The sequence below is a fragment of the Neomonachus schauinslandi genome, chromosome 15, assembly GCF_002201575.2.
Source record: "Neomonachus schauinslandi chromosome 15, ASM220157v2, whole genome shotgun sequence".
Lineage (NCBI taxonomy): Eukaryota > Metazoa > Chordata > Mammalia > Carnivora > Phocidae > Neomonachus > Neomonachus schauinslandi.
In genome coordinates this window covers 53,818,488-53,836,872 of record NC_058417.1, presented here as the reverse complement: position 1 = coordinate 53,836,872, position 18,385 = coordinate 53,818,488, and the positions used below count along the sequence as shown (strand labels likewise).

The 18,385-nt window shown below is 48.6% G+C and overlaps 1 protein-coding gene across 2 annotated transcripts; it reads right to left on the bottom strand.

Moving 5' to 3' along the window:
• Positions 1–684: 684 nt before the first annotated feature.
• ARMC7 (armadillo repeat containing 7) lies at positions 685–17,215 on the bottom strand. 2 transcript variants are annotated; one of them, XM_021680857.1, is made up of 3 exons: positions 16,857–17,215; positions 16,619–16,762; positions 685–1,408 (listed from the first exon to the last, which is right to left on the bottom strand). In XM_021680857.1, exons 1-3 carry the CDS (start codon positions 16,945–16,947, stop codon positions 1,047–1,049), a joined length of 597 nt encoding a protein of 198 aa, XP_021536532.1. In that variant the 5' UTR covers positions 16,948–17,215; the 3' UTR covers positions 685–1,046. The 2 variants fall into 2 exon arrangements, with proteins under 2 accessions (XP_021536532.1, XP_021536533.1); XM_021680858.1 differs by having other exon boundaries at positions 16,683–16,762.
• Positions 17,216–18,385: the final 1,170 nt, after the last annotated feature.

Below are 18,385 nucleotides of genomic sequence, written 5' to 3'. Positions count from 1 at the left end.
TCAGGTCATGATCTCAGGGTCCTGGGATCAAGCCCCGCATCGGGCTCCCTGCTCTGCGGGAAGCCTGCTTCTCCCTCTCCCGCTCCCCCTGCTTGTGTTCCTGCTCTCGCTGTGTCTCTCTCTGTCAAATCAAACCTTTAAAAAAAAATTTAATTAAAAAAAAACAAAAACAAAAAACGGGATGCCTGGGTGGCTCAGTCGGTTAAGTGTCTGCCTTCTGCTCAAGTCATGATTCCAGGGTCCTGGGATCGAGTCCCACATCGGGCTCCCTGCTCAGCAGGGAGCCTGCTTCTGCTGCCGCTCCATCTGCTTGTGCATTCTCTCTGACAAATAAATAAAATCTTAAAAAAAAAAAAAAAAAAGAGACCACATCTTTGTCTTTGAAACGCCACGGTGTCTGGCAGATAGGCCCGTGTGGATAAACTGTTTGTGGGCCACAGAGTTCTCCAGGCCGGCATCAAGCACGCCCAGCGCCCAGCCTGGGGAGCTGGCAGTGCAGGTACCCAGCCTCCGTAGCCCTGGAGTGGGCATGACACCTTCCCAGGGCCCTGAGCTGGCTTCTCATTTCTGTTCCTCAAGATTATTTCAGGTACTTCTGTTAAAGGAGAATTCCTGTTTCCTCAAGCACAAGCAAGTCTAATCCCAGGCCCAGCTGTTCCTCATGAAAAGCCCCTTCTGTAAAGCCTCTGAATCTAGGGTCCCAGCTGCTTCTCACAGGAAGTTGACAGCCTGGCAGTGGGCGCTGGGGGTGGGGGCAGGAGGCAGGAGCTTGACCTTCAGCTGGTTGAGAGTGCCAACCTATGGAAATGGCATTGCCTTTGCTCTCCTCCATATGTCTCAAAGCCTGGCCTCTTCTCTCAGTGTCCCTCACCACAGTGTAAATACCTGTCACGCTGAGAAAACTCACCTTTAAAATAGCTGAAAGGACACCTTTTGGGGAGAACATGCTCAGTGGGAGCCAGGCTGCTCCTGCTCCCTGAGCCCCAACTAGGATTGTGGCCTCCTCTCTAGCAGTCAGGGTATCATGGCTATGAGGTCTCCCTGGATCAGGGCTGCTGTGGGGCCTCAGTCCTTGGCAGTGGGATACCCAGGGCAGAGTGAGCCCTCCAGGTGCGGGCTTCTGCCACCTGGCTTGGGGAACAGAAGTCTTCCAGGAAGATCTGGGCCAGGTTCCGGAGCCTCGTGTTGGCCGAGAGAGAGAAGCGCAGCATGCACTGGACCACGGGCATGGCGGTTAGCTCAGGGTGGGAGCCAGACCCTGGTGAGCTCAGGTACATGATCGTGGTGACGGCAGATAGCACGGTCTCCTCGTTGGGACTGGACAGGCAGTTGATGATGAGCGGGATGCCCCCTGTCTGCAGGATGTGCTCCTTGTTGGCCCTGTCTGGGCACAGGTTGCAGAGGCCTCCTGGGGAAGAACAAGGAGAGACTGGGTGCCTCAGCCCTGCGTATCCTCCCACCGCCCCTCCCAGCTCCTCTCTGCCCACTTTGTCCCAGGAACAAGGGATCCAAAGTCCATTCTGGTATCCATCCCTTCAAGGCTCCTGAAGGCCTGCCTGCCACAGCCTAGCCTTCCGGAAGTGGGTACCAATCCCTTTCCTCCTTGGCTCAGCCAGTTCAGTGGTTGATATGCTTTCCCTTTTTTTTTTTTTTTAAAGCAAAACCAAAAAACAAACTAAAAAAACCCCCCAACCAAACAAAAAATAAAACCCATGATATATCACTTTACAGAATTAAAAAACGGGCACCTGGGTGGCTCAGTCGTTGAGCGTCTGCCTTCGGCTCAGGTCGTGATCCCAGGGTCCTGGGATCGAGCCCCTGCATCGGGCTCCCTGCTCGGTGGGAGCCTGCTTCTCCCGCTCCCACTCCCCCTGCTTGTGTTCCCTCTCTCACTGTCTCTATCAAATGAATATATAAAATCTTTAATTTTTTTAAATTATTTATTTATTTATTTGAGAGACAGAGAGAGAGACAGAGAGAGAAACAGCATGAGAGGGGATAGGGTCAGAGGGAGAAGCAGGCTCCCCGCTGAGCTGGGAGCCCGATGTGGGACTCGATCCCAGGACTCTGGGATCATGACCTGAGCCAAAGGCAGTCGCTTAACCAACTGAGCCACCCAGGTGCCCAAAATCTTTAAAAAAAAATTAAAAAGCATAGGTAAGGTAATGATTTCACAGATGTATACGTGCCAAAACTTGTCAAACTGTATCCTTCGAAGATGTACAACTTATTATATATCAATTATTTCAATAAAGCTGTTAAAAATACTAGAAGCCAAATTATAAACCATCTTAATCCTACCATCCAACATTTGCTTTTCCTTCAACTTCAAAATATATGAATATATATAAACATTTAATAAAAATGTGATCCTTTCCTGTTTTATAAGCCAGCTTTTTTCACTCAGCAATGGATTGTGAACATCTTTCCAGGCCAACATACCTACAACCGTGGCATCATTTATTTTTTATTTTTTTAACCATGGCATCATTTAATGGCTGTGCAGCGCACTACCTTATGGATGCAGTGTAATTTATTAAAACGCTAGAGCAAGGGGGGACAGGTGGGCCGGCAGGGACATGTCTCTTCCAGGGGCAGGAGTCTGCCCGGGGCCGGCACTACCACCCCGTCCCTCACAGTACCTGGGTCAGTTTGAGTCCTGCTATAGGGAAATATTTTTAAAAGTTTTATCCCTTCAGCCTCTACGGACTTCTCCCTGCGTTCAGAAGAAAATCCAAATTCCCCTTTGAGGTCTTCACGGCCCTGCGCCATCTGGTCTGGTCCTTCTCTGTCACTCCCAGCCTCAGCCCTTGGACCTTTTGGCCCCAGATTTTCACATGCTGCCTCCCTTTTGCTGGTAACCAAACCTCACTGCTCCCTCACCAGTAAGGTTCTCCTGGAACACTCCACTCCCCACCACGTCCAGGGCACTCCCCTCATCCCTGCATGCCATTTTCTTCATATGCTTAGAACCCCAAGAAACCACCCTGGCAGATTTGTCTTCTTGCTCACTAGCTGCCAAGTCCCACTAGAAGGCAGATGTCTTGAGGTCAAGACCGTGGCCGTCTTATTCCCACCCGGTCCTTGGTGCCTGGTGCAAGAAGAGCTCCACAAATACTTGTTGGAAGGGCTGTAGAGCGGTGAGCTGGGGAAAAGGGTTGAACTGCAGAGAGCTGGGGTCTGGATGGTCGGCTCCCTGAGATGTCGCCTACCATGGACTTCTGCAGTTCTGGGATCCAAGTTGTGGCTCAGAGCACCTCTGAGGGAAGGAAGGAGTGAGGGGCACTCCTGGAATCACGAGGCAAGGGTGATAAGGCACTCTGACAGAGAGGTCCCTCCCTATGGGACATGCAGAGGCCTGACCTGCTCATACCACCTCAGCACCCATTCACCCCCGTGGAGTCCTCAGCACATCCTGGGGCATCCTGTTGACTGCCCTCCCTACTTGCTCTGTCCCTGTCACTGGACATCACAAGGCAAGGCCCTGCTCTCTGGTTTACCTCTGTATCCCAGGCACCTGCAACTGTGGACACTCACTGGACACATGCTGGGAACATGACTGAACTCCATGAAGTGTTACTATCGCCCCGATTTTAGTGGAAGCTGAGGCGGTTGAGTAAGTCGCCCGAAGTCCCAGAAGATGGGAAGCCCTATGCCACAGTCATGGGACAAGTGGCAATGCTCTGGCAGGCCTCTGGCTTCCCGGACACATCTACATCATCTCTTCTGAACTACCAGCAGTGAACCAGCCTCCTACCCACACTGTAGGTTAATTGACTGGGGGCAAGGGATGGGATTTATCTCTGCTGTAAAGTATGATAAGATGAAGTCTGAGTCACGCTTGGCCAGTGAGTCATCATCACACAGGGATGTGCCCGGGCGGGACATTGCCACCCAGGCCAGGGGATAATCAGATGGCATCTGTTGGAGGGTGAAGGCAGGAGGAGGCCTCCGGACAGCTGGCCCCATCTGCTCCCTATTTGTAGACCTAGGAAGTCTCCAAGGATGGATTCTGTGCCTGCCAGAGCTTGCCACTGCCTGGGACCCAACCACAGGGCATTCTTGAAGCCCCTCTGCCTTGCTGGCAGCGATCCTCAGAGTGGGAAACAAGAGTGAGTGCTTGGAAAGAGAAGGGCTTCAGGGGGCAAGGAGTCTGAATGGAAGCACCCAAAATGGATCCAGGGGACCCATGAGAAGCCAAGGCCACAGCTAATTGAGCTCTCCCTCCCGAGTCTACCTCTGTGAGCCTGTCCTGAAGAAGGAAGGAGGGCTGTAGGAAAAGAGGAACACAAAAACTGGAAGCTTCCTAAATAATGCCCAGCAAGAACAAGGTGGTTGGATCCAGTTCCGTATATCTGCATGATGGGAAAGTCTATAATTCTTAAAAATCATGTTTTCAAAGAGTATTTAATATGGGAAAATGCCTAAATGCTTGCAACATAAGGTTAAGGAGGAAAAAAACGTCATCAAATTGTATATACAATAAAACTGCAATGAACAAGTAAGCCCGGCAAGATGTCACCTCTTCAGAGAGCCTTCCGCAACTGCCCTCAGCCCCTTTCCCCAGCGCCCTCTCCTCACCTCCATTGTGTCTCCTCTTCACACCTAAGTTATTTGTCAGGTTAACTGAAGGTCCCCCACTAAACCACAACTCCCACCAGAGGGGGAATTTGTCTTATCTCAATTGGTCACCTCAGCCTGGCATACAGCAGATGCTCAATAAATGGACAGACAAGTTAACAAAAGACAAGCTGGAAACACAGCAAAAGGTTAATAATGCTTATCTCTGTGCAGCAGGGTTAGGAGTCATTTTTATTTCCTTTATTTTCTAAGTTTACCTCCACAAAAATGTTGTTTGTTTGTTCTGTGTTTTGTTTTTTTGTTTTCTGTGGAGAGGAAACAGGGTAGAAAATGTTATTTTTAGGGACACCTGGGTGGCTCAGTTGGTTGGGCAGCTGCCCTCGGCCCGGGTCATGATAAAAAAAAAAAAAAAGTGTTATTTTTATAAGCAGGAAAGGGATTTTTTTTATTTTTATTTTTATTTTTTAAAGATTTTATTTATTTATTTGACAGAGAGAGACACAGCGAGAGAGGGAACACAAGCAGGGGGTAGTGGGAGAGGGAGAAGCAGGCTTCCCGCTGAGCAGGGAGACCAACGCGGGGCTCGATCCCAGGACCCTGGGATCATGACTTGAGCCGAAGGCAGATGCTTAACGACTGAGCCACCCAGGCGCCAGGAAAAGGATTTTTTTAAAGACTCCCTCAATTCAGAGCGAGTGAGAGAGTGCGTGCGCATGAGCAGAAGAAGGGGCAAAGGGAGAGGAAGAGAGAGAACCTCAAGCCGACTCCACTGAGCACGGAGCCGGACCCGGGGCTTGATCCCAGAACCCTGAGATCATGACCTGAGCCAAAATCAAGAGCCAGCCACTTAACTGACTGAGCCACCTGGCTGCCCCGGAAAAGGATTTTCTTTTTTAAAGTTAAATTTCATTTAAGACTGATTGATTGATTGATTTGACACAGAGAGAGAGTACAAGCAGGGGGAGCGGCAGGCAGAGGGAGAGGGAGAAGCAGGCTCCCCACTGAGCAGGGAGCCCAAGATCCTGAGATCATGACCGGCGCCAAAGGCACCTGTCGCTTAACCGACTGAGCCACCCACGCACCCCTAAAGCTAAATTTCATTTAGAAAGTGAAACTCACCAAATGACACCATTAAAAAAAGTAAAAAGACAAAAGGAGAAAATATTAATAAACTATCTGAAAGAGGACTCCTTCCAGAATACATAAAGAATATATATTAATGCCTATCAAGAAAAAATGAACGCGATGTAAAAATGAGCAGAGACTTAAATATTAACTCTGCACAATAAGAGCAATGCATACAGTGTGCTCGTCACTACTTCTCAGAGAAATGAAAATTCAAACCACGATCCGATGTCTCCACACACCTACTGTAATGGCTAAAACAAACAGACTGACAAGACTAAGCACTGGTGGGCGGTGGGGCTGCTGGGATTCTCATGTGCCAGTGGCCAGGAGTCTCACACGCTATCATTGGGTTGGAAAAGTACATGGCTGCTTCTACTAAAGTCAAACATACACCTACCCTCTGACTCAGCAATTCTACTTCTACCTGAACCTGGGAGAAAGGAGTACGAATGTACGCGAGAACACTTGCATACAAACATTCATAACGGCTCTATTCATAAAGGCTCTACACTAGAAATGAATCTCCATTACCACGTGAACCGGATGAAAAAATTGTGGCACATTCATACAAAGACGTGAGCTAATGACGATGTAACAATCTGGATGAATCTCAGAAACACCCAGTGAAAGAAAGGACACCCTGTGTCCTGTACTCCAGACACAGGAGTACATCCTGTGTGATCCCACTTAGATGAAGCACAAGAACAGACAAAACAGGGGCACCTGGCTGGCTCAGTTGGTGGAGCGAGCAAATCTTGATTGGGGTCGTGTCGTGAGTTCAAGCCCCACATTGGGTGTGGAGATTACTTAAAAATAAAAACTTTTTTTTTTTTAAACTTTTTTTTTTTTGAGAGACAGAGAGAGGGCGTGCACTTTCATGTGCAAGAGCATGAGGGGGAGGGGCAAGAGGGAGAGAGAATCTTAAGCAGGCTCCATGTTCCATCATCCACCAAGATAAAATCTTAAAACAACAACAAAACAGGTAAAACCCATGGGTTAGAATAGTGGTTACCTGGGGGTAGAAGACACTAACTGGGAGAGGGTCCATGGAGGGACCTTTCTGGGGGAGATGGAAACATTCTGTACCTTGATTTTAGTGCTGATTACATAGATGTACATATACCTTAATGAATTTAAAAATCCATCAAACAGCACTGGGTGTTGTATCGAAGTGCTGAATCACTGTATCATACATCTGAAACTAATATTACACTGTATGTTAACTACTGGAATTTAAATAAAAACTTGAAAAAAAAAAGGTCAAGAAAAAGAATTGTCAAACTGACAAAAGATATGTGCACTTCACCATATGTTGATCGCATGGCATCTTAAACCACGGTTACCAAACAGAAAGAACAAGTTCTGACTGGCTGATGAACATGTTTTGGACAAACCAGACAAGACACAAAGAGAACAAGGGGCAAAACCTGGGTCCTTCTAGGCACAGGGAACCACTGAAATTCCCAGGAGAGGCAAAAGAGAAAACCTCAAGTACAACCGAGGATGAGAAAGCTGGAGGCTCAGAGAGGTCAGGTAGGTGACCTCAGATCACACAGCAAGTAGGGCACTGCTGCTGAGACAGGAGGGTCTAAGGATTGTTCTGGGGATTAAATGAGGTCATGCCCATAAGTGCTTAGCCAGCGGCTGGGGGCTGGGCAAGCCCTAGGAGAGAGCGGCCCAAGACTTTATTCCATCGGATGACTCAGCCACCCCAGGGCGCTGAGCTGGCTGCAGCCCATCCCACACAAAAATCTTCATTTGAGACTATTTGTTCTTGGGTTTTACTTTAGCATCTATAAAAAGGAGGGGAATAGGGTGAAAGGGATAGGGATAGAAGTGAGACTTCTCTCAAAATACCCTGTATACAAGTTTTGACTTAAATTCATGAATGTCTCCCATCATAACAAACATCAAATTAAATCAAAAAAGAGAAAACATGGCTTTTCATACTTCTGACCTGTATTTCACTTCTGGGAATTTATGCTACCGGTATACCCTTACAGGGGAGAAATGGTATACAAATAAGGTTATCCACAGCAGCACTGCTCGGGAGAGCAAAGGCAAACAACCTGAATGTCCATCCCTAAGCGGGTGGCTGAACACCAGTCCCCGGGTGCCAGGGAATGGCAAGCATTTACAAAGAATGAGGCAACTCTTTGTGGGCTGATACTGCAGGTGCACCAAGACATGATGCTAAGTTAAAAAAAATTAAAAGCAGAATATACATATAATACCACACATGTGGAACCTGCAAAAAGGTATACATGTAAATATATACAGATTTGTCTGTAAATCCTGAAAATATCTCTGGGAGGATGGAAAAGAAACTAGTAACAATGGTTGCTTCCAGAAAGGCTACATACCCTTCTGAATTCTGTACCAGGTGACTCAATCATGTATTCACATAAACGAACACATACACACACAGACAAGGTGTGCTCGTGCCTGTAACTCAGAGGAAGGGGAACTGGTCTCTGCAAGTCTGGAAGGAATGGCAGAGGCTGGCTGCCCTGCTCCAGCTAGTGTGGAAGGGAGCAGTGGGGTGAGAACACTGACATCACCTCCTTTCTATAAGGGGAATCCTGCCACAGATGGATAGCTGAGGAATTCTTTCTTTTTTTTAAAGTTAACTGTATGCTCAACGTGGGGCTCGAACTCACGACCCTGAGATTAAGAGCTGCATGCTCTACCGGCTGAGCCACCCAGGCACCCCAGAAATTATTAAATTGTTGTAAGTCAGGAAGGTGTTCACCTCTGATAGGAAAGAGAACTGGACAGGAAGGGACATAGACAGGCTTTTGGATTGCTGACATTATTTTTGTTCTTGACCTTGGTGCCGCTTACGTAGGCATTTGCATTCTCATTGCTACTCTAGCTGTATGTGTCAGTCCTCTTCTGTACCTGTGGGTTGCAGGTATGGGCCCTGGGCCAGCCTCTGGGGCTATAAACAGGTGTATATATGCTTGGTCCACATCTACTGTGTGCTGGGAAGGGGACGATGCTTAATCACATTATTTAATTCTCTCCCCCATTTTACTGATGACGAAACCGAGGCTTAGAGAAACTGAATCGCTTGCTCCAGTCACCTGGTTCCTCAGTGGCAGTACTGGGATTCTAACTAGATCTGCCAACCATAGAGCTCTTGCTCCATCCTCCATACTCTGGGGCTTCCCTATACCTCCTTGTCTGATGAGTTAGGCTCCTGGGGTCAGACATCATTCTGCTTAAAAAGGAATTCCTCAGGGTGGGAAGTGGCTCAGTCAGTTAAGCATTTGCCTTCGACTCAGGTCATGATCCCAGGATCCTGGGATCGAGTCCTGCATCTGGCTCCTTGCTCAGCAGGGAGTCTGCTTCTCTTCTCCCTCTGCCCCTGACTCATGCTTGTTCTCTTTCTCTAGTGCTCTCTCTCTCAAATAAAATCTTTTAAAAACATTTAATAGTTTCTAATTAACAAGCAGAAACTTTTTTTTTTTTAAAGGTTTTATTTATTTATTTGACAGAGAGAGAGATAGTGACAGCAGGAACACAAGCAGGGGGAATGGGAGAGGGAGAAGCAGGCTCCCTGCCGAACAGGGAGCCCGATGCGAGACTCGATCCCAGGACCCTGGGATCATGACCTGAGCCAAAGGCAGATGCTTAAAGACTGAGCCACCCAGGCGCCCAACAAGCAGAAACTTTAAAAAAAATTTTTAAACAAAGTCCTCTATTCTTTTTTTTTCTTTAAAGATTTTATTCATTTGACAGAGAGAGACACAGTGAGAGAGGGAACACAAGCAGGGGGAGTGGGAGAGGGAGAAGCAGGCTTCCCGAGGAGCAGCGAGCCCAATGCGGGGCTCGATCCCAGGACCCTGGGATCATGACCTGAGCAGAAGGCAGATGCTTAACGACTGAGCCACCCAGGTGCCCCAAACCTTTAAATTTTTAATAAAAAATAATTTTAGGGGCACCTGGGTGGCTCAGTTGGTTAAGCATCCGACTCCTGATTTCGGCTCAGGTCATGATCTTGGGGTCCTGGGACTGAGCCCTGTGTCGGGCTCCGTGCTCAGCAGAGTCTGCTTATCCCTCTCCTCTGCTTCTCCCCCTGTTCACACTCTCTAATAAATAAATAAAATCTTAAAAAAAAATTTTTTTTTACAACATATATATCCCTATGCTAATACTATAATTCACTTCTGCCTATTTTTGGATTTTTATGTAAACAGAGTTACACAGTATATATCATGTGTCTAACATCATTTGCTTAAGGTTATGTTAGTAAGATTACTGCATGTAGCTACAGATTGTTTATTTACCTTGCTAAGTAAGGAGTATGAACATCCCACAATGTCAGTATCCACTCTATTATTGACTGTTTTAAGTTTGGGACTGCTACAAATAATGCTGGTAGTGACATTTTTGCACATGTGTCTGGATGTGCATGTGCCCTAACCCTATGAATGTAACTGCTGGCTCATGGGGTGTGCCTATCTTCAATTATATTAAATAATGTTTTCCAGAGACCGCTGAGGATTATCTACCAGCCTTTTTCTAAGCACCACCACCATCTAGTGGCAACTACATGTATTGCAGGAAATAGAACACAGGAAAACAATTTAACGTGGATTCTGGGAGGCCACCTACTTGAACCCTGTTTTAGTAACAAAACTGCCAAGTATCCTGTGATATCCTAGGGTTCAACCAGTTTTCATGGAGGCAGAGAGTTCTCTCCTGGTTCCATTCTATCTCCATACAGCATCTAGGATAGACACATAGGCTGCATACAGAACACCTGAGAGTCAACCAATAGTGCTTTGGGCAAACATTCCTAAATTAATGCCAAAGGCTGTCTGAGTTTTTATTTGGAGCAAGAGCCCCAAATTCTTTCACTCATTTGGGTATTTACTGAGATCCTGTCTTTATCTGGTCCTCCATAATTCTGCCACTCCCGTCCCCCACCCCAAACAAGGGCCAACCAGTACGGCCTCCCAGTGGCAGGTACCCTTAGTCGCCAATCAAACGTGGCCTGGACTGTGAGCACCACCAGTAGGAGCAGGGATGACTTCCCACCAGAAGCACCTCAAGGATAGTGTGGAAGTGTAAGGTGTGGTGGAAAGAAAGAACAAGGAAAGACGACACTCTGGAGTTTGAGCCTTGGCTCTGCCAGCTGGGGCCCCTGGGCACGGAATTTGGATCCAGGCAGAATGCGTAAATTCCTGGCTCCAGTCATCACTAACAGTGGGAGCCTCAGGCAACAGACCTAACCTCACTGAGGAGTTGTTTCCTCACAAGTAAAGAGGGCTTTAGAACTACTGGCCTTGTGGTTGGTAACACATTCAGAGCCCTTGCAGGGCGACAATCAAAGGGTAAGTAAAACAGCTCTACAATTGTTCTAAATGGGCAAATCCACAAAAGAAAAGGCTGAGAAAGGGAAAGGTACAGAAACTCCAAAAACCCTGCATGTTATCAGCAATCGCTGTAACCAGATTCTTCTTGAAGGCTGCAGTTATCCTGCCCAGGGTGTCTGAGGGGTCACAGGAAGATGGCCCCCACAGAAAGTCAACAGTCAGGCACACCAGCTCACCAGTGGTGAGTGACTGCAGCAGCTTTCAGCCCTCAGGGCACGTGGAGCCACCTGACAGGAGAGGTCTCATCTCAGAGCTAAACGCATCAGCACCACCTAGAGGAAGGATGCCTGGATTGGGCGGCAAGGATGGACGGACGGAAGGAAGCCTGCATTCTGACCCTCACCTGCCACCAACCAGCTGAGGGGGGGGGTGGCCTACGCCTCAGTTTCATCAGTGAAACGAAGGGTTTGCAGTGCCTTTCGAGCTTTCACAGTCCACCATCCTAGGAATGGGGAATTCCTCTGTTCTCTTCTAAAATCTGACAGCCTTGGGTTTCTGTCCCAGGCTGGCACTCTTCAAACCTCTGCCCAACCCGCTGATCCTTCCTAAGCCTCAGACTCCTTATGGAAAATAGAGGTTCTGAGCACACCTACTTTTAGTGTGTCTCAGGGTCAAAGGTGACAAGGCAAAGAAGCCAGTACCTAGCACGCTGGCTGTGTGTGCCAGGGGAGGGTGCTCCGTAAGTGCTAGCTATTATTACAAGTCCTTCGAAGCCCCAGAGCACCAGCTCTGTAACCAGGGGCCTAGCTGCAGTGGTTCTCTTGAAGGACAGCATGCCATCCCACCTCACCTCTTTGGGAGATGAGGGAACTGTTTATCCTCAAAAGGGCCCGGACACCAGGCCCTTGGGTGGAGGCTTAGGGGATCCTGCAGCTGCAGACACTTTGCATTTAATTCTCTCAACAATTCTGTGAGGCAGATGCCCCCACCTGACAAATGATGGGAGAAAGGAAATCACATGCCCAGAGTTAGGTGGGAGAGCGAGGACTTGAACCCAGACCTGCCTGGCCCTAAAGCCCAGCTCTTATCAAACTCACTATGCTCCTTGCCAACCAACAGACACTGGTTTTAGTTCTGTGAGCCTGAGGCAATCTAAACCAGCTCTCCTCTCTGCCGTTCCTCCAGAACCAATCCCACTCAGGGCTACAGCGCTAAGCCATGGCCCGTACTCTGCACCTTCTGGGCCCTTCCCTCCTCTTCCCCAGAGATAAGCAAAGCTGAGCTCTGCCCTCATGGAGATACAATTTCAGGCCTGCGACCAGAGATGAAAGAGTCAAAGCTACAAAGCACAGCACAGAGCCTGTTAGCCGAAAAAGCACCTGACAGTGTTTCCCATTCAGGGCCGGCAACATGAGAAGGAAATGACAGCAGTAACAAGATATGCATCTAAGTACGACTGGGACTCTCCTGTCTGCAGACAATCCCATGGAGGAGTCAAAGCTGAGAAAGCGACTACTGTGGGGATTAGGAGCCTTGTGCTGGTGGAAGGAGAGGAAGAGAAAATGAGGAAAAGTGGCAGGGAAAAGGAAAACTGGTGATAAGGATACTAAGAAAGTGACCAGCCAGCCAAAGTACCTTCACGGAGACACAGACACGGAGACACACCCACTTCTGCTCCCCACAAAAGTCCAGCACCGTAGGGCAAGCACAGGTGAGAAGGTGAGTCTCAGAGAAAGGACAGATGGATCTCGTCCACAAGAATCAGCTAGGAAGAGGAGAAGCTATGACTGTGGGCTCCAGGTCCAGGGCCGGGTCACCCACTCTGGGAAACCGCCCAGGAGAGCAAGAACTCAGGCCAAGCCCAAGTCTCCCACTCAGCAGACCAGGGTCTCTTAGAGTGCTCTTGCCCTGGGCAAGTTCCTTCCTGATCCTGCAAAAACTTTTTGTGGGGGACTGCTCCTTTTATACAAGTTTTCTCCAGTCCAAAGCTTGAGTTGCAGGAGCTCTCTCACTCCTAGGTGGAGGTTATGCTTCGCAGGGGAGACTGTCACCATTCAGATGGCAGAAGCTGTGGAGCAGAGGACTTACACAGAAGAAAATCTTAAAGTGACTGATGGTTTAGAATATTTATTTAGCATAATGATCTTCCAGGGGGCCTCAGTCTGGCCCTCTCCACAGGTTGAAGAGTCCAGGAAGCCCACCCAGAGCCCATCCTCCTTTCCCCCATACCTGGAGCTCTAGGCCCTGAACCTGCTCCCACGGCTGCTGGGCCTCTTTCTTGGATCCTGACTCCCAACGTGGATTCTAAGTCCAAGGAGTGGCCACAGGGCAGGTATGAATACAGCCAAGATGTCCACACACATGGGTGAGACCTATTGGGGTGAAAAGGGATGACCCCCATTTGTACTGTAGCCCCAGGCACCCCAAACAGTGGGGGCCAGCCTGGATAGTCTTTCAAAATTTTACAACACACCTACCTGAATTATTCAGCGCAAAAAAAAAAAGAAAGAAAAAGTGTTAGTTGATCATATCAAGCCCTCCAATCTAACTTCTGGGTTCCAGGAATAAAGGGGAAAGAGGAACAAGCTAAATGACACCAGAAAGAGGCAACCAGACAATTAGGAAACAATTAGGAAGGTGGGAAATTCTGCAGAACTGGTCTGGATCCTTCAAGAATTAGTGTCATGAAAAGAGTCTACTAATGATTAAAAGAAATAATTTATGTAGAGCCTTCCTTCCAAAGAGTACAATATGGAAAGAGGAGGAAGAGAATAACTTTACAGTGGAGAAACCTGACCAGTACCACCTCAGCTGGGTGATCAAGGCCATGATCAACAGGGAGAAGTCATGCTGACAGCACGCTCTGTGACATGATGTGGTGAAAATGGCACTTACTTCTGTGGCTGTCCTCCCCTAAAACCCACAACCCAGTCTAATCAAGAGAAAAGCATCAGACAAATCCCAGTTATGGGACAGTCTACAAAATACCTGACCAGCATTCCTTGAAACCATCAATGTCATCCAAAAAAGGGTAAGTCTAAGAAACCAGCACAGTCCAGAGGAGCCCAAGATGTGACAACTAAAAGTAATATAGTATCCTGGATGGGATCCTGGAATAGTAAAAGGGCATTAGGGAAAAACTAAGGAAATGAATCAAGTATGGACTTTAGTTAATAATAATGTATCAAAGGGTGCCTGGCTGGCTCAGGTTGTGATCCTAGGGTCCTATGATCAAGCCCCACGCTGGGTTCCCTGCTCAGTGGGGAGCCCGCTTCTCCCTCTCCCTCTGCCACTCCCCGCTTATGCTCTTGCTCTGTCGAATAAATAAATAAAATCTTAAAAAAAATTGGGCTTATTAATTCTAACAAATGTATCATACTCATGTAAGTGGTTAATAATAGAGAAACTGGGTATGGCATATATGGGGACTCTCTGTATTATCCTTGCAATTTTTTTTTTTTAAAGATTTATTTATTTGCCAGAGAGAGAGAGAGAGCACACACAAGCAGGGGGAGCAGCAGGCAGAGGGAGAAGCAGACTCCCTGCTGAGCAGGGAGCCTGATGTGGGACTCTATCCCAGGACCCCGGGATCACAACCTGGGCCGAAGGCAGACGCTTAACCGACTGAGCCACCCAGGCGTCCCTCCTTGCAATTTTTCTAAAACTGTTCTAAAATACAAAGTTCAAAAAATAAATAAATTACAAAGTTCATGGGAGTGCCTGGCTGGCTCAGTCAATAGAGCATGTGACTTTTTATTATTTTTTAAAGAGAGAGAGAGAATGTGTGTGCGTGTGCACAAGAGAGAGCGTGAAGGGGGTGTCAAGAATCTCAAGCAGGGAAAAAAAAAGAATCTCAAGTAGGCTCCACGCCCAGCACAGAGCCTGACACGGGGCTCCATCTTACAACCCTCAGATCATGACCTGAGATGAAATCAACAGTCGGTTTTTCAGCTGACTGAGCCACCCAGGTGCCCAGAGCACGCGACTCTTGATCTCAGGGTTGTGAGTTCCAGCCCCACACTGAGTACAGCGCTTACTTTAAAAAAAAAAAAAAAAAAAAAAAATATATATATATATATAAATATATATGTGTGTGTGTGTGTGTGTGTATATAAAATACAAAGTTCACTTAAAAAGAGAGAGAAAGAGAGATGGAGATCTAAGGAACATAAAAACCAGATTAGATGCCCTTTTGGGAACTATTAGAAAAATTTGCTTGACTAGGTGTTAGGTGATAATGGAATAATTATAAAAGGTTTCTTTCTCTATGTAAATAAGATTCCTTTCACTGTGTAGAAAATATTTTTTTTGAAGATTTTATTTATTTATTTGACAGAGAGAGCACAAGCAGGGGGAGCGGCAGGCAGAGGGAGAAGGAGAAGCAGGCTCCCCACTGAGCAGAGAGCCCGACACGGAGCTCGATCCCAGGACCCTGAGATCATGACCTGAGCCACCCAGGCACCCCAAAATTATTTATTTATTTATTTATTTATTTGGGGGAAAAAAAAGATTTATTTAGAGAGAGAGCATGTGCTCAAGTAGGGGAAAGAGCAGAGGGAAAGGTAGAGGAGAGAGAGTATCTCAAGCCGACTCCGCATTGAGCTCGGGAACCTGACATGGGGCGATCCCATGATCCCAAGATCATGACCTGAGCTGAAATCAAAGGTCAGACGCTTAACCCACTGAGCCACCCAGAAAAATGTTATTTTTTAAGATGCATGCTGAAAGAAGAATTTTTGTTTGTCCTCAGAATAAATTCCAAACTCTTTTCCATGGCCTAGAACTAAGTCATGTAAACTCTGGTACTGCCCACCTCTCTAGCCTCATTTTGTACCACTCTGCTTCACTCCCCACAGCCTGCCACATCAGCCTTCTTTCTGGCTCCTTCTGCTTTAGGGTCTCTGCCCATGCTGTGCCACTTCCTAGAATGCCTTCACATGCTGGAGGAAATGAAGTAGCCCCCACCTCTGCTCTATCTCATCACCCTGTTTACTTCCTTCAGACTCAGCTTTTTTTTTTTTTTTTTTAAGATTTTATTTATTCATTTGACAGCGAGAGAGGGAACACAAGCAGGGGGAGTGGGAGAGGGAGAAGCAGGCTTCCCGCGGAGCAGGGAGTCCGATGCGGGGCTCGATCCCAGGATCCTGGGATCCAGCCTTGAGATGGGATCCGCACTCAGTCTGTTTCTCCCTCTCCCTCTGCCCCTCCCCCTGCTCGTGCTCTCTCTCTCTCTCAAATAAATAAAATCTTTAAAAGATTAAAAAAATAGACAGCATTCTATAAACTTTTTCCTCTTCAAGTGGCTTCAATCCATTCCCTCATTTATGATCTCATCTCTCAGTAGGAGGAAAGGCAGACATGCAGAGGGAGTCCTGGGCATTAGTTCCAGACCGGATTCAAGCTAGCTGTGACCTGGGACAAAGTGTGAACCGAGGAGGTAGCACAGACATCGCTGGCGCAGACATCGAGATCTGCCTTCTCAGGAGAGGGACTGCCTAAAAGATTCCTTTCCCAGTGACTGACTTTTAACTCACTTACTTCACCCAGTCAAATCAGGTTATCTGGGAGACCTGCCCCATCCTTACCAATTGCAAACTCCACCAGGGTTTCATTCTCCTCCGACAGGGAATCGAGGAATAAATCAAGGACCTGCAACTGCCGCAGATACTGGTAGTTATTGGGATCATAGGCGAAGTTGGCGAGGTTCGCCAGTACTTGCTCCTTGGCGTCTGCAGCAAAAAAGTGGCGCTGGAGCCAGGTCCGGGACGGCTGTCACGGCCGGACCCCTGCCCCGTCTCTTGCTCCCCACCCTGCCGCTCTCACCTTGGCTCTCCGTCTCCTGGAATTCCGTGACCAGTGCCTGCAAGTATCCCAGGCGCCCGACGTGGGGGTCTACCTTCGGCTTCTGGGCCATGGTCAGGGCGGCAGAGGGGGCAGGTGGAAGGGCAGGAGAGTGTGGGAGGTGAGGCCGGAAACAGGTTCCTTCCCTGGCTTCAGGTTCTGCAGTAATTTGCTGCCGAAATTGGAATGTGGGGGGTGGCGTGGAGTCTCAGGACCTTGCTAGAGTTCCGCGCGAAAACCTAAATTTGGAAACGGGAAGCGAGAGGAGGGAGTAGCAGCACCCACACAACAACTTCAGCGCTAGATTTCCGGCTCGATTCCAGGTTTCCGGCGGAAGCCGCGCTCAGCCCCCACCGGAGGGCGGAAGGGGTGGGTCGAGGCAAGCAAGAGGTGGGGCTGTCGCTGAGCTCGGTGCGCGTGCACGGCGCGCATAGTGCCTTAAGGCTGTGGCTGGAGGGGATCCGCCTTCGGGAGGGTGCAGTAGCGTTTAGGTTGCTTTAAGGAGTACCCCTAGGGCGCTTGGGAACCCAGAGGAGTCGGAGGGCGTCCATGTGGGGAAGTGTCGAGGCAGAAGAACCTCCAGACACCCTTGCACTTGACGAGGGTGCGCAGCCCGGCCTCCTCGACCAAGGGACTCCCGCTCTGGAACTCGGGCATCAGTTCCCTGCAACCCGACATGGGTCCTTTGACACTATCTTCTGGTCTTTTCCAAAAAGCCGGGTGAGCCTGGCACCTTCTGCTCCCCAGCCCTGAGCTAGCCACCTCTGGCTAGAAATTACAGGGTAATAATGTCCTAAGGCTTTTTGCCAGCCAGGTGGATGGGGAGCGCTAGGGGCATCGATGAGCCCCAGGACCCTCCATTCACCTAAATGTACTGCTTTGGCCGCTCTGGGTTGTGGAGTCCTGGATGATGAAGCCGCTTGGCCCAATTCCTTTTCTCAGGGCTTCTCAGGAAGGTGATGTGTGACCTAGGCCTCGTAGGCACAGAGAATAGAGCACCAGGCAGGGAAGTGGCCCTACTGCACTCCCACTGTGCTTGCAAATGTTGGGGTAAGGGGGGTTTGGTCTGTGACTTCTTGAGGTTAAGGACCACGTATCTTTGGCCCTGGGCCTGGCATGAGGTCAAAATGGCTGCCATACTCCAGCCTGCCACAGCCCCATTGACAGCAGGCCCCACCTCCATGGGCTCAGGTCCCTGTGGTCAGACCCTGACCTATGCGCACACCTTGGGGCAGGAGTTATGACTATAAACCGGGTGCTTGGGTACCCTGATAACTCCACATAGGGCAGTGGTCCCAGACCTGTCATCAGGCCCTTCGGCTTCTGTAAAGAGCTGATAGAACTCGGGGAAGTACATCTCATCCCAAGGTGGCCAGGGGCTTGTCTGCCTCTGGCTGGACAGAGCAGCAAAGTCCTGGGGACCAGGGGCTCAGAGTTCAGGGACACGATGTAGGTGAGCTCTACCCTGCACTGGTCAAGAACTGCTCCAGATCCTCTCTAGAGGATTCCCA

Bases quoted from the DNA above. Each gene is read 5' to 3' on its own strand.
- ARMC7 (XM_021680857.1), bottom strand. From the start codon at position 16,947: ATGGCCCAGAAGCCGAAGGTAGACCCCCACGTCGGGCGCCTGGGATAC. The intron at 16,763-16,856 runs GTGAGAGCGGCA...TTTTTGCTGCAG, and splicing joins CCAGGAGACGGAGAGCCAAG to ACGCCAAGGAGCAAGTACTG. The intron at 1,409-16,618 runs GTAAGGATGGGG...GTTCTTCCCCAG, and splicing joins CCTGGTGGAGTTTGCAATTG to GAGGCCTCTGCAACCTGTGC.